This window comes from Pygocentrus nattereri, chromosome 18 (assembly GCF_015220715.1).
Source record: "Pygocentrus nattereri isolate fPygNat1 chromosome 18, fPygNat1.pri, whole genome shotgun sequence".
In the NCBI taxonomy this organism is placed as follows: Eukaryota; Metazoa; Chordata; class Actinopteri; order Characiformes; family Serrasalmidae; genus Pygocentrus; species Pygocentrus nattereri.
In genome coordinates, this window is record NC_051228.1 from 22,899,467 (window position 1) to 22,913,231 (window position 13,765).

At 38.2% G+C, this 13,765-nt stretch overlaps 1 protein-coding gene across 1 annotated transcript; it reads left to right on the forward strand.

The window, feature by feature from the left end:
* Nucleotides 1-477: 477 nt before the first annotated feature.
* rasgef1bb (RasGEF domain family, member 1Bb) lies at nt 478-12,591 on the forward strand. Its single transcript, XM_017708158.2, has 14 exons — nt 478-734; nt 3,373-3,562; nt 3,655-3,777; nt 5,045-5,182; nt 6,770-6,997; nt 7,939-8,013; nt 8,243-8,335; nt 8,605-8,707; nt 9,781-9,860; nt 9,947-10,042; nt 10,547-10,642; nt 10,809-10,932; nt 11,650-11,722; nt 12,100-12,591. Exons 2-14 carry the CDS (start codon nt 3,380-3,382, stop codon nt 12,119-12,121), a joined length of 1,434 nt encoding a protein of 477 aa, XP_017563647.1. The 5' UTR covers nt 478-734; nt 3,373-3,379; the 3' UTR covers nt 12,122-12,591.
* Nucleotides 12,592-13,765: the final 1,174 nt, after the last annotated feature.

A 13,765-nucleotide genomic window follows, 5' to 3' on the forward strand; every position in this document is an offset into this window, starting at 1 on the left:
CACTTAAAAATATAGCTTTTTCACAGGTTCCTAGTAATCTGCAGACATTAGATTTAAAAAGTGTATCTGTGTCTTTTGTTTATTATTTTACTTAAAACGGTGATCTCAAAAGTCTGAATTTTGCTTCCAAACTGTTCTAATATAACTATTGTATGCATTAGATGTCCATATGTACTGTTTTTGCGAATAATTCCTCTTTTTCTGTGTGCAGTAAACTTTCAAAAGTACTGGTATCGGTATTGGTATCGGGATATTAGCCTTGCTCAGTGGTATCGCCCGTCCGTGCTAGAACAATCCACCCTTTTTCTTGGGACGTTTCAAACTGCCACTGGAGTGTTTTGAACGGTGATGGACGCGAAGTTGCCCAATAAGATCGCTCAGATATTTCAACGCTCGTGCTCTCCAGCGGCGATTCGCTACCTCTGAGTTGTGGGCGGGACCTCTTTGCCCGGTCTCTTCTTAATGGCTCCATCGCGTTTCTCCCAGCAGTCTCACACTGGATTAACCTACAGGACTAACAATGGAAGTTACTGCGCGTCGCCTTTAAGTTTCTCATTACACGTTTATGCGATCTTACGGTATTTTGTGCCACGGAGACCGAAAACAAAGGAAGATTATTGCTGTTTTCTTTATATCTGGATGCGAATCTAAACCGGGATTGGGCTTTTTTGCACGGTTTTCCCCCTTTTTGTTGTCCAGGATCTTTCACGTCAGCACATTGCTTGCTTTTCTCGGTAAGTTGCTAAGCTATGTTTTGTTGACACTCGCCAGTCACTGGCTGCGTGATTTAAATTAAGATTCAGCAAAGTCCTAATATAAAGTTAAGTGCAGCATATGGAAGTTTAAGTACTAGTAATAGACGAGGCTGAAGTTGGCTTCTTCGTTCCACCTTAAACGGTGCAGCAGTTACGTTCTGTGACTTAACGTTCTGTAAAATGTTCTGTAACGTACCATTTAAGGTGGAACGGGGATTCCAGTAGGAAGCTGGCGAAGAAGAAGCTAACTTCAGCTTCAGTAGTAATAGTCATTCATTATTTACTTTAATGTCTTCTCGCCTTCTCTGTTTAAGGTGTGTGATAAGCCTTCCGTCCTCAGTAATGGTCTTATCGCTCTGCGTTTGGCACCTTAATATAGACAGAACGGTCTGTAAGGTGCGCTAAGTAATTTCAGGTACTTGTTTTGATAAGAGTTCAGCCATGTTGTTTTCTCCCTGAGCTGTTTTTCCTTCTCACACACACTCACCATCGATTTCCAACACAGATGAGTCAGTAGTGTTTGAGGGAAGGAAGGGCTGTATGTGGTTAGACTGCTTTTGTTTTTACTTTTCCTCTTTCTTTGCCTTTCACTTCAACTTCATGGCCTCCGTGTGTAGGCTCCTCTTCTCTTTACTGCTCATTTAAATACCAGAAATAATCAGTGTTGGTCTGCGTAGTCTAAGGTGTAGTACTTATCTGTTTCCTGAATGTTGTTGGACTTGCTCAACACCATAAAGATTGATGAGCATGACCTCCTTGCCCAAGTGCTTTGTGGTGGAATGCCTTACTACTTGGAAGTGCTTCGTGAAGGAGACTGTGTTGGTTAATAATTTACTGTAGACCAATAGACGAGGTGTGGTTAGTGCTTCAAGAAAAGTGGACCCAGTTTTAAAAGGGAATTCCACCAAATGCATAAAAATGTCTGTATAATTCAGTCCTTGAAACGTAAAGTTATTCAGAGTAATTTGGTGTGAAATGGGTCTTTGCAGGGAAACATATAGGCTCAAATGGCCTCGAGTACACTTTAAGCCACAACCTCATCATATAGTAACTTTCTGTGAGGGAGCTTTTCGAGATGGACATCTGGTTCCTATCACCACCACTGTGAACTATTCAGTTTGTCTAGAACTGAGCATTTCACACCAAACCACTCGGAACGACTTTATGTCTCAACCATTTAATTATGTAGAATTTTGGACAAACCAGTGGAGTTCCCCTTGGTTCCCCTTTACCTAGACAGGTGGCATTAGTTAAATGTGCCATAGAAATCTAGCTCTTGTTTGATTAATGTTATGAAATCAAAGATGGTGTAACTGGTAATTTACTCCAGGTGTGTACAATGAGGTGTAAAATGATGGTGTAATGTGTTTTCCTTATGTGTGAATTGTGTACACATTAAGTCTGCAGTGGTTTCCCACTGTAAAAGGAACGTAATAGTCAGTATCACAGTTTTTTTTTTCTGTCAGTCAGTCAAGACATGTTTAGCATCTAAAATTTGCTTCTTTTTTACACAGAAGCTACAAAGCTAAAAAATAGCCCAACAAAAGACCCATATAATAATCTTTAGCTAGGGGCTAATATAGCTGAAAAGTAGTGGAAGTCTATGTCACTCAATTTTTACACTTCCATTACTTCCATTACTAGTGCCTTCAGACACTAAATATTTTTCGGCTGATCAGCTGCATTTGTAAGGGGTTGGAAACTGTGCAAATATGATTTTTTTTCTCTCTCAAATGTAAATTTAGTGGACTACTTAGCCACATGTCTTAAATATCAGTTGCATAGTAGTTTCCAAGCAGTTTATAGTAGTTACTGAGTGCTGAGTCTTAATAACTCGATAATAAGCCTGTGGGGGGTTGAGGGATTCATAGTTCATACAAGGCTGTGCAAGATGACAATATTTATCATTATTGTGATAAATTGCATCACAATAAGTGTTTGTAAGTTTTCAGTACTTAAAAAATGCTTCCCAACGTCATGCTTGATTAGAAAGAGAACTTAATTAGATGTTTAATTGGACATGTATTCATAGTTTTTGATAGTAGTTTTCAAGTGTGACACTGCTTTGTCTGTTCCAGTTTATGACATGTCAGGAAAAAACTAATGTTGACACATCTTACTTCTTGAAGTATCGTAAAACGACGTTTTTTCCATGTCGCCCACCTCTAGGTTTATATGCACACAATTACTTGCTCCATAGTCATTTGATTATTTTTTCTTTCTTTTGCCCCTAGTTATGTCAGTGTGACATATCTTATTCATGTGGCAATAATATGCACATTCAAACCAAGTAAATATAATGGGTTATGCTTTTCATTCTCAGGTCTGTAGTGGCTCATTTGGATTTGATCAAAAGTCTTCTCTCTCTTTGGATCTGTTCTATATTCAGCCAGTGAGCTGGACATGGTTCAGCTCAATGGAGAAGATCAGTAAGCCAGAAAGAACTGCCATTAAAGCCACATGTCCATTAGGACTTTACTCTAATCCCATAACAGTGTTAGGAGAGTTAAGAGCACATATAGGACAGAGAGAGGCCTTTATGGCAACTTGAGAGCGAAACTGGAAAGTGCCAGACGGCCTTCCGGTGTGTATTGACCGATGTTAATTTCTCCCTCAGGACCAGAATGCCCCAGACGACTCCATTTGCAGCCAAGTTCACTCCCAACCCTTATGGCAGCAGTCACTCTCACTACAAACCAGTGGAGGAAAGCTATGGAGGTCTCATCTATCATGACAACAATCTTGTATCGGGGTCACTTGAGGCTCTTATACAGCACCTTGTCCCTACAGTGGACTATTACCCTGATGTAAGCATCTGGACTTCCATAGAAATGCTATTAATAAACTTCCCTCGCCTTAAGGGAAGGTGTTTACCACTCTTTCTTATTCCTTATTTCAGAGGTCGTACATCTTCACCTTCCTGCTTAGCTCACGTCTTTTCCTGCATCCGTTTGAGCTCATGTCCAGAGTGTGCTACTTGTGCGTGGAGCACCACAGAGTGGGCGACCCACAGATCGATAAGGTATGTGCTGTAAATATAGCACCTAGCAACTAGATTTCATTAATTTTGAGTGTACTAAAGTGTTAACCTAGTATACTGTAATGTAAAGTAGTGTTACACTACATTCCAAAATGAAGGCATTTATGCATTATACTTAATTCATTAATAACTCATAATAATAATGATAATCATAATAATAAAACACAGACAGACGTTGGGTGTACTTTTTTTGCTAACTGACAAAACTAACAGCCCAACAAAGCTATAGTTCTTTTTTAAATGTTATGTTTTTTTACATGTAACAATAGTTTTGATGCTTGTTTGTTATTAATGATTTAAAATACACATTAAAATGATTACAAATATGAGTATAATTTCATTTCAATAATAAATCTTGTCCAAAGATTTTTTGTGAAATCTTTTGTTTGGAAGATTTTTTTTGCTTGTTTTATTGATACATCAAAGGAAAAAGGATGAACTCCGAGAAATCCACTGTAAAAGACATCCATTTTATATTTATGATAAATTTGGCTAAATTACTGCTAGGTTTGTGTTTCTTAAAAAGATTGTGTCAGTGGTGTTACTCATAAACATTAAGTGGTTTTAAAATTAAATGAAATAACATACAATATTTGCAATTTTCTACGTACTGTGTGACTTTAAGTTAAGTGATACTTTTTAATCCCACAAACGGGGGATTCCCACTTCTGCATTTGACCCATTCGTGAAGTGAAACACCACATACACACTAGTGAATACACACACAATAGGGGCAGTGAGCACACTTGCCCAGAGTGGTGGCAGCCCTATCCACGGCAGCCGGGGAGCAATTGGAGGTTAGGTGTCTTGCTCAAGGACACCCTAGTCATGGACTGTCGGCACTGGGGATCGAATGGGCAATCTTCCAGTCACAGGGCCAGTTCCCTAACTTCCAGTCCACGACTGTCCCTTTAAGACTAAAGTGGCAGTTGACTATTTTAGAAAAGCTCAGATTTTACTGATTGTTTCAGTGGTGTTATGTTCTGATGTTGTTCAGTGTAACAGTCTACGGTTTCCAGTTGAATTACATAACAACATTCCTTCCCTGTTTGCCAGTGCAGGGTTAGAAGGCCCCTACTAAATAATTAATAGCAGTTATTGAGTAAAAAGCCTTGCATGTGCTTTACATACAGGTCTACTATAACATACTTACACGTTACACAATTATGCTCTGATTACAAGAATACCAACATCAATGTTATGCTAAAAATTGTTTTGAGTTCTAAAACGCTCCTTCCTTGATTGACAGAAACGGATCCGGGACATCGCTCCAAAGATTGTGCAGCTGCTGACAGAATGGACAGAGACGTTTCCGTACGACTTCAGGGATGAGCGCATGATGCGCAGCCTAAAAGAGATGACCCACCGGCTGGCCTTTGGAGATGAGGTCAGCAGCACCCCTTTTGTTCAGCATTGACTGGCCAGTGGGGATGATGTCATCCTTCTGATACTATCACTGGCCGTCACTACAGCTGGTGACATCATCGCCTTTTCATTCTGCTTTCTGCTTATATGGACTCAAGGCCTCTCTTTGATCTGTCGCTAGGCGACATACTCTACCAGCCAATCAGGTGCCTGCGTGAGCGTGTGATAGAGTTAAACATGCTGCATTTTTCTCTGAATGCATTCGGGTTTTCACTGCTGTTGCATGTACAACAATGTGATGAGATTACAGCAGCATACTTTTTATGATTCAGAGGCTAAGAGTGCAGCCTTCACTTCTGTAGGATGATGGTGCTGCCACGTGAGAATGAAGTGATAAAACTCAGCGCACTGAATCTGGACCATTTTGAATTAAGGAACGTGTACATTTTGACAAGGAAAATATCTACACATAGATAATAAAAATGCAGTATCTATCTCAGTGTAATATCTGAAGATATGCATAGAATGATGGGGTTGGCAAATTTTGGATACTTCCATATATCTTCATATAACTTACTAAGGGGGCTATGTTCTGTTCTGTGCCTTACAGCTTTAATATTTTCCCTGCTCAAACCTGATTTAACTAATGAAGGGTTTTATATTGAATATATATTTAATCAAAGTATTCTTCTGATTATGTTGGGCACAATGACCCAGGCCAGTGTGTTTTATATATAGTGCAAAGCAGATTTACTCAGTGTATGTCCAAAAGTTTGTAAACACCTGCTCATCTAACATTTCTTCTGAAAATCAAGGGTATTTTTACCCTGATCAATTCTGGATCACAAGTAACTCTCCAGCGTGGGGCTACACAGTTTGGGGAAAATATTGAACAGATTTTTCTGGCAAATATTAAAATTACTTTCTATAGTTTAAACTCCAGGCCTTTTTCTCCTAGAAAGACTGGCACATCTATTTGTTTGGACAAACTGTGCTTATTAGGCAGCTTCCCCACTTAAAACCTGCTGAATATTGTAGGAGATCGTTAAAATTGCAGCTCTTGTGATTTGAAAATTGAAAATATAAAAAGAGTTAATTATTCTGTCCTCCTCCAACTTATCCCAGAGGTACTGGATGGAGTGCCATCACTTCAGAGAACGCAGTTCTACTGCTCCACCACCCAATGTGGGGTGCTTTATACCCCTATGGCTGATGCTTAGCAGTGGGTATGGTGAACTAAGGCTCATGTATGGCTGCTCCAGAGCATCACAGTCCTATTGGCAGTGCATTTCCAGCATAGTGCGTAGTTGGTCACAGTTGTCAGCAATGAGTGTACCTTAAAGTAAAATTAATAAGGGCACCTGGATACTTTTGGACAGGATCAGAATACTAGTCTTTTGTGCTTGCCTTACTTCACTCTGGAGTTTTGTAGATGGACTTCATTTTCCTCATATGCCGGTGTCATAAGTATACTCATTTCTCTTTGGCTTGAGCTTTCATTTGGCTTACGCAAGCATGGGCATGTCAAAGTAAGGAGTGTCAGTACGCTAGCAGACAGTGAATAAGATTTGGACTGACTTTTGACTTCCCTTTTCCTGATGTTGAACAGCTGTCCCGGAGAGCCATGCAGAGACTGATCCAGCGGCTCTTACGCAAGCTGACCATCCTGGGACAGTACGAAGAATCTCTGGTGACGTCCAGCACAGCGGCAGCAGCCGCAGTGGAGAAACCGGGTGGTGTGAAGGCTAAGCAGCATGTGGTGCGCAGGGAGGAGTGTGTTCTGAACGTCTGTGATGACCCCTTCATCCTTGCCCAGCAGCTCACACACATCGAGATGGTGAGTGAGGGACGCCTCTTAATTTCTTGTGGTTTTCAATTTTACACTATGCTTGTAGTTTTGTCTTGGCAGCAGGCTCTGGGCAATAAAGCAACAGCGCAAATTATTCAATAAAACATTGAAAATGTTCAGTGTCCATAATGTAGATTTGAGGTATTTTTAATTGATTGAAAGAGTTGGCCACTCAAAAAATGGTGGTTCTTCAGGGGTTTTTTGGAAATAAAATTGTTCTATATAGAACCATGGATGCTCATAGAACCCTGTGCATGATTAAAGGGTTCTTTGTATCATGAAAGCCTTTTTGGTACTATTTAGAACCCTTTTTTCTGTGTTGTACCTCACTTAAAAGCACTCAGAGAGGAAACGCCGTTTTTAACTTCAGTGTAACTGGGTGGTGTTAAACTGCGGAGGGCTAAATAGGTGAATGCATGTAAATGAGTTGGTTCTTGTGACATCACAGAAACAATGTATTCAAAACAGACCTGTTTTGAAGGCAGCCAATCAGAACAGAGATTATTTACGTAGGTCAGTCTTAAAGGCACAGTAATAAAAAGGGCTTGCTTCTCATTAACATATATCAGTCTCAAAGGTACAGTAACAAATGATACTTGCTTAATTCTTAGACATAAAGAGTGAGAAAAATAAAACACAAGAAAAAGGCAGGATATGGGCCCTTTAATATTAAGGATTAGAAAATACACATGATAATTATAATTTTTTATATTTGTTTTGTCGTATTGCCAAGCTGTAGTTGCTGTCAGTTGTTTTGCAATTGTGTGGGACTAGGAGATAGACTGTGCTTTTGACTGTTGCCATCATGTCTCTTAATGCCCTGCACAGCTCATCAGTGTGATAAGGCAGGTGTGAACAATCCTGATGTATAGGAGATTGTTGAAGTGTTGGATTTTTATCTGACCATTTCTAATGTTGTTAAATGACAGGAGAGACTCAGTTACATCGGCCCTGAGGAGTTTGTCCAGGCATTTGCTCAGAAAAGACCCTCCGACAATCATAAGGTGAGCATTTCACCCAAGCCCCTGTGACCTCGTGTTATGTAAGAGACCGCTAAATGGGTTGCGGGTGACTCACTGAACTAGTTCTAAATGATTTCTACATGACATAAGACCACATGATCCGGTGGCTAAATGTGGAAAAACAGTTGATTTGCTCTAATCATTCATCATTATTTATATAACTGCCGCAATTGCTGTTTGTACAACTTAACATGGAAAATTTTGTCCACAGAGTTTTTTCAGCAAAAGAAGAGCAAGTAACTTTGAGGCGTATATCGAGTGGTTCAATCGGCTGAGTTATCTGGTGGCCACTGAAATCTGCCTGGTGAGAGCACTTCTGGTCTATTCTGAGAACAAAAGCATAACCGTAATTAATGGGGTATTTATAGCTCAAATGTTCCAGTGTTGTACATTTATTACACGACTGTGTTACAGTGATGTACTGGATTAGTTTAAAATTAGATTTATATTCCATGTTTCACCAAAAATGAGTTCTCATTTTACCCCATTTTAGTCTCAGTTGTCTCCCCCTCCTTATCTCTTCTGCTGTTGTTAACACTATGCTGCCCTCTGATGGCTGTTTGTATCTTTTAGCCAATAAAGAAGAAACACAGAGCTCGGGCCTTGGAGTTTTTCATCGATGTGGCACGGGAATGCTTCAACATCGGCAACTTCAACTCTCTGATGGCCATTATTAGTGAGTTCATGCTTCTTTTTTTTATAAGTTTTTTAAATGCAAACAGCCATAAAAGGCTGCACTTTAGAGTGATTTTACCACAGTTAAATGCTTTGGTAGTTGGAGAGTGAAGGCCTTTATACACTGGCCAATGATTTATACGTCACTTAATTAATTTGAATACTTGTGTCTCACACCACACACCAAATGTGATTTCACTGGAAGGTAAACATCAGCAATTTTCTTCCTTCTCTTCTGCGGACTTTCACAGGCAATATAAACTCACTGGCCATTCACGGTTGTCTGTGGCTTGGAATGTTGAAAACCAGGTTGACGAATCAAATGTGTTCCAGCAACTAGAACTTTCCACTTAACTTCCACTAAACTAAGGGATTAGTTTACAACCAGCTCAAATTGAGCTCAAACTGGGTTACGGACATCCGAGTTGATGTGGAAGAACTAAAAAAGTTACAGCTGTCCTCACTTCTTTCACTTATGCAAAATTTAAAAATTTCCAGTGTCACAGGTTCCCTGTTCTGTTAGAAGCAACATTGTTTTGTGGCGGCACAAACAGCATGGCGCAATTCCAAAAATCATATCCAGTGTATAAAGTTTTGATAGGGAGAAAATGTATCCAAATATTTAAAATTTTCTTCTTTTTTCATCGTCTTTTTTCATTTTATTATTTTTTAATATTTATTTTAATTACATATTACATTAGAGTGACAAGTAGTTTAGTTTATTAACAGTGGGGTATTGGTGCCAATCAATATAATGATTTTTAATACCATGACACATTAATTTAATCTACAGGCAGAGGTGAGTAAGAAAGGCCCAGAAAGTAAAAACCCTCCTCAGGATTTTGTTCCAGCAGTCTGAACACCATTGCTGCTGGTTTGAACAAACGAGAGAGGACAAGCAACTGGAACAAAATCTTGGTTAGGACTTTTACTTTTTGGACCTTGATTTACCCACCTCTATTAACAGGTGTGTTACTGGCATATTTTACAAAGGATTTCAGTCTGGCTCAGCCACTTCAAAACTTAGAATCAGAATTATTGATTGAACTCATTCAATGGTGTTTCACTCAACAGCTGGGATGAACATGAACCCTGTGTCCAGGCTGAAGAAGACCTGGGGCAAAGTCAACACAGACAAGTTTGAAATCCTGGAGGTGAGACAAAATGGGAAAGAGACAGACTTTTGTGTTCTGAAGTACAAAGATCAAAATTTTTAATAAAAAATATGTTATTTTGATAGCATCAAATGGATCCATCCAATAATTTCTACAACTACCGCACTGCACTGCGAGGAGCTACTCAGAGGTCCGCTACGGCTCACACTGCCAGAGAGAAGGTAAATTAGTTCTGTGTCTCTCTTTCGTACAGCTCTTGGTTGCACCCAAAATAAAACATTTATTTTTAAACCAGCGCAGTGAAGATTAAGGTCATTGGAAAACAGTTGGTTTGTCTGTTACATACAAACTTGGTCTAAATGTGAATAAATGTATATGTTCATTCAAGAATTAAATAGACTACAATAATTCATTGAACTCATTGCATGTAATGTTTGGTCCAGCTTGGTGAGTATAAATGTTGTTCAAACCTTAAAATGTTATCCTCAGTAAACAAAAAAAAGCATGTCTGTGAATGATTTGTAGGATTGTGACTATTTTGTATGCAGTGTTTGTTTAAAGGGCCCATATCATGGAAAAACTTTTTCCCTCAGTTTAATGAAGAGCTTGTTTATATGTAAACATTGTTATAAAGGGTGCTGTACACTTGCCAGTCCATACAGACATTTTTTTGCGGGGGGAAATCTTAGCGTTAAAACTCAAACGTTCTGATCTCTTTCCTTCAGATTGTCATTCCATTCTTCAGTTTGTTCATTAAGGACATCTACTTCCTTAATGAGGGCTGCGCCAGCCGACTGCCAAACGGACACATAAATTTTGAGGTAAGCAGGTTTTACAGAGCAGTTTAGAAGTTTGAACAAAGCCTCTATTTATAGCATCCGAGGTGTGGATATTTTTGGCATGACAAAAAAAAATGTAGCTGCTATTATGATTTTATAGTCACCCAGTTTCCATAGTTACCAAACTGCTTTTTCGATTTGCTGGCAGAAATTCTGGGAGCTGGCCAAGCAAGTGAGTGAGTTTCTGTCGTGGAGGCAGGTGATCTGCCCATTTGAGAGGGACAGAAAAACACTGCAGTATCTCATCAGTGTCTCAGTCTTCACAGAGGACGGTGAGTGTCCACCAGTGACCTGCTGTAATGAACAGGTTTTCTTTACAGTACTACATACAGGAAAACTGTAAAGCAGACTGGCTGATGGATAGTTTGGAACATTTTAATAAAAAAAACAAGCTTATTTTGTATAGCACTATATATAAAACAATACAATAGTCAACAATAATTGAGATCAAAAAGCTAATAGAAATAATAATAATAGCAAAAAAGTTAAATGGGTAACAACAATCATAACTAAGCCTAGAAATAACGAAAGAAAAAATTTGTATCAGTTAAATTAATTATACAAGTAAAAATAGATCATTTATTTAAAAAAAACTATTTTAAAAATCTTTAGCTTTAACATTTCTTGTTAACTTTAGGTATATTATGCTGAGAATGAGAAACTATATTGTTTTGTGTAGTTTGTTTAGTTGGGTCATTTTTATCTGTAAGTTAAATGATACTCTCATTATATTTCGGGCAACATTTATGTAGAAATTCTCAAAATGAAAGGGTTCACAAACTTTCAAGCAGCAGTGTATATATACATATATATGTGTTTGTGTGTGTGTGTGTGTGTGTGTGTGTGTGTGTGTGTGTGTGTGTGTGTGTATATATATATATATTTTTTTTTTTTTTTGTCCATCCATTTTATTGAAATCAGCATCCCTCTTTTGATAGTGTGAGACTTATTCCATTGTTTTCTGTTTGATTTGCTGACTTTTTTTTTAGAGCTACAACTGGCCTCCTATGAGAGTGAAGGTCCAGAGAACAACCTGGAGAGAGACACCCGCCGCTCGCTCAGGTACAAACCTACTACAGAACTGTCCTGCACTCAAACCTGTCTCATTTTAAAGTTTTTGTCAGCTCAGCAAGGCTAGAAAAAAGTAAAGTGCTATCTTGTCTTTGATTCCTGAACGGCAGTTTGTTCAGTTACTTCTTTTGAATTACAGACTGAATGTTAGCTGCAGAATCACTGATGTTAATCATACGTTCATAGAATGTGATTTAGGAAGGAGCAAGCCGGCTTAATGACCCACAGCTGCCGACAGTTGCAATTATTGCCGACAATAATTGATAATTGCTTTAGCTGCACCATTTAAAATGTTCATAGAACAAAAGTCAAATTGACAGTAGCCATTCTGACTTTGCTGATGTCGTGATATTTTGTCTGTGTTGCAGGTCGTCTCTCAGCAGAATGTGATTGCTGATTTTGAAAGCGTGCGTCGGCCCTGAGTGAACTCTGCGCACTCTGAACTGAAAGACTGCACTCTGATGCAGGAGCTGCACACTGAAGAAAAACTTTGTATAAAGACTTCTGTATGAACTTCTCCCTCGTGTTGATGTATATGAGACTGGATTCTCATCACGACACCATCATTATGTTAAAGGAAACCTACTCATCTTGTACCTCATGTGAAATGATCTGAATAAGCTTCATCTTATGTGTCATAAGCATATCTTTTCCTGGAGGAATGAAGAATGTGTCGCTGGCTGACCTCTTCCGTTATGCTGTGTAAGCTTACTTGTGTTCTTTTTTTGTACTTGTAAAAAGTAACTAGTTTGTGTGTGACAGTATCATATAATTGTTTTTATATGTATTTGGTGACTTGATGTGAGTTTATAGTCAGAATGTTGCCTTATAAAAAACTTTAACATAACCACGTCCAAGTATTTTGTCTTCAGTGTTATTTTTTATGTTCCTATAATATCTGCCGTGCTTTTAAAGCATTTTTTGCAGCATTATATATTTTGCTGCATTTACTTCATAACATTATTTTTACTTTATAACTTGGTCCTTTAGCACCACCTAGTGTCCAAAACTGCACTGTTCCTGCAGAAAGTTGCTACAGATTTGAACACATGCAGGTTTGTTTTTCGTGTGTTAGTCACAGTACAGCAAAAGAAATTTCGTCATAAGCCCAATTTTAATGAGTTACAAAATGTGATTCATGGGTTTTTGAACTAAAGTGTTCAACAAAAGATGCCAGTCGATGGATCCCAAAGTAATTTTCTTTTTCTTGACTCATGTTTGATTGCAAATAGATGAACTGGGTTTAATAATCTACTACTTTTTGTACATGAACTAAACAACGATGCCTATAAAAAGGATTTTATTGGAAATAAAATTATAATGGTATTTAAACAGCTTCAGATTTAAATTGGGTTTATCCTATAAACCAATGCACTAGGTAATAAACAAGGTAGAATTAGTACACTACAAAAATAATAAATGCTTATTTTAAACCCTTAAACTCTAAGAACAGGTTGGAACTATGCATGTCACACTGTAGATTCAAGTAGTTAATTGTAGGTACTAGATAATCAGCCTTAAAATGCCCATATCCTGCATTTTTCTTGTATTTTTCGTCTTTTTTCACCCCTTTGAAACCGTTTTCATCATGTTATGATCATTTTTATAGCTGTAAATGGTATTTGTGACTTCACAAAACTGTATGTTCAAAACAGGATGTTGTTGAAGCTTATATTCTATACTCAGACTCAGGAGTGAATGGTGTTCTCCAAGGGTTCTTTAGTAAAGAAAATGGTTCTAAATAGAACCATGAACACTCGAAGAACCTTTTGCATGATTAAAGGGTTCTTTGCATCAAGTATTTGGATTGATAGAGAATGTGTTTTATATGGTTCTACATAGCACCAATTATTTACTATTTCAAGGTTGTTACAATAGAAGAACCATGTTTGGTGCTATATAGAACCTTTTCGAAAGTTCTCTATACAACCATAAAAAACACATTCTCCATCAATCCGAAGAACTCTAATGATGCAAAGGGTTCTTTGAGTGTTTATGGTTCTATATAGAACCATTTTCTTTACTAAAGAATAC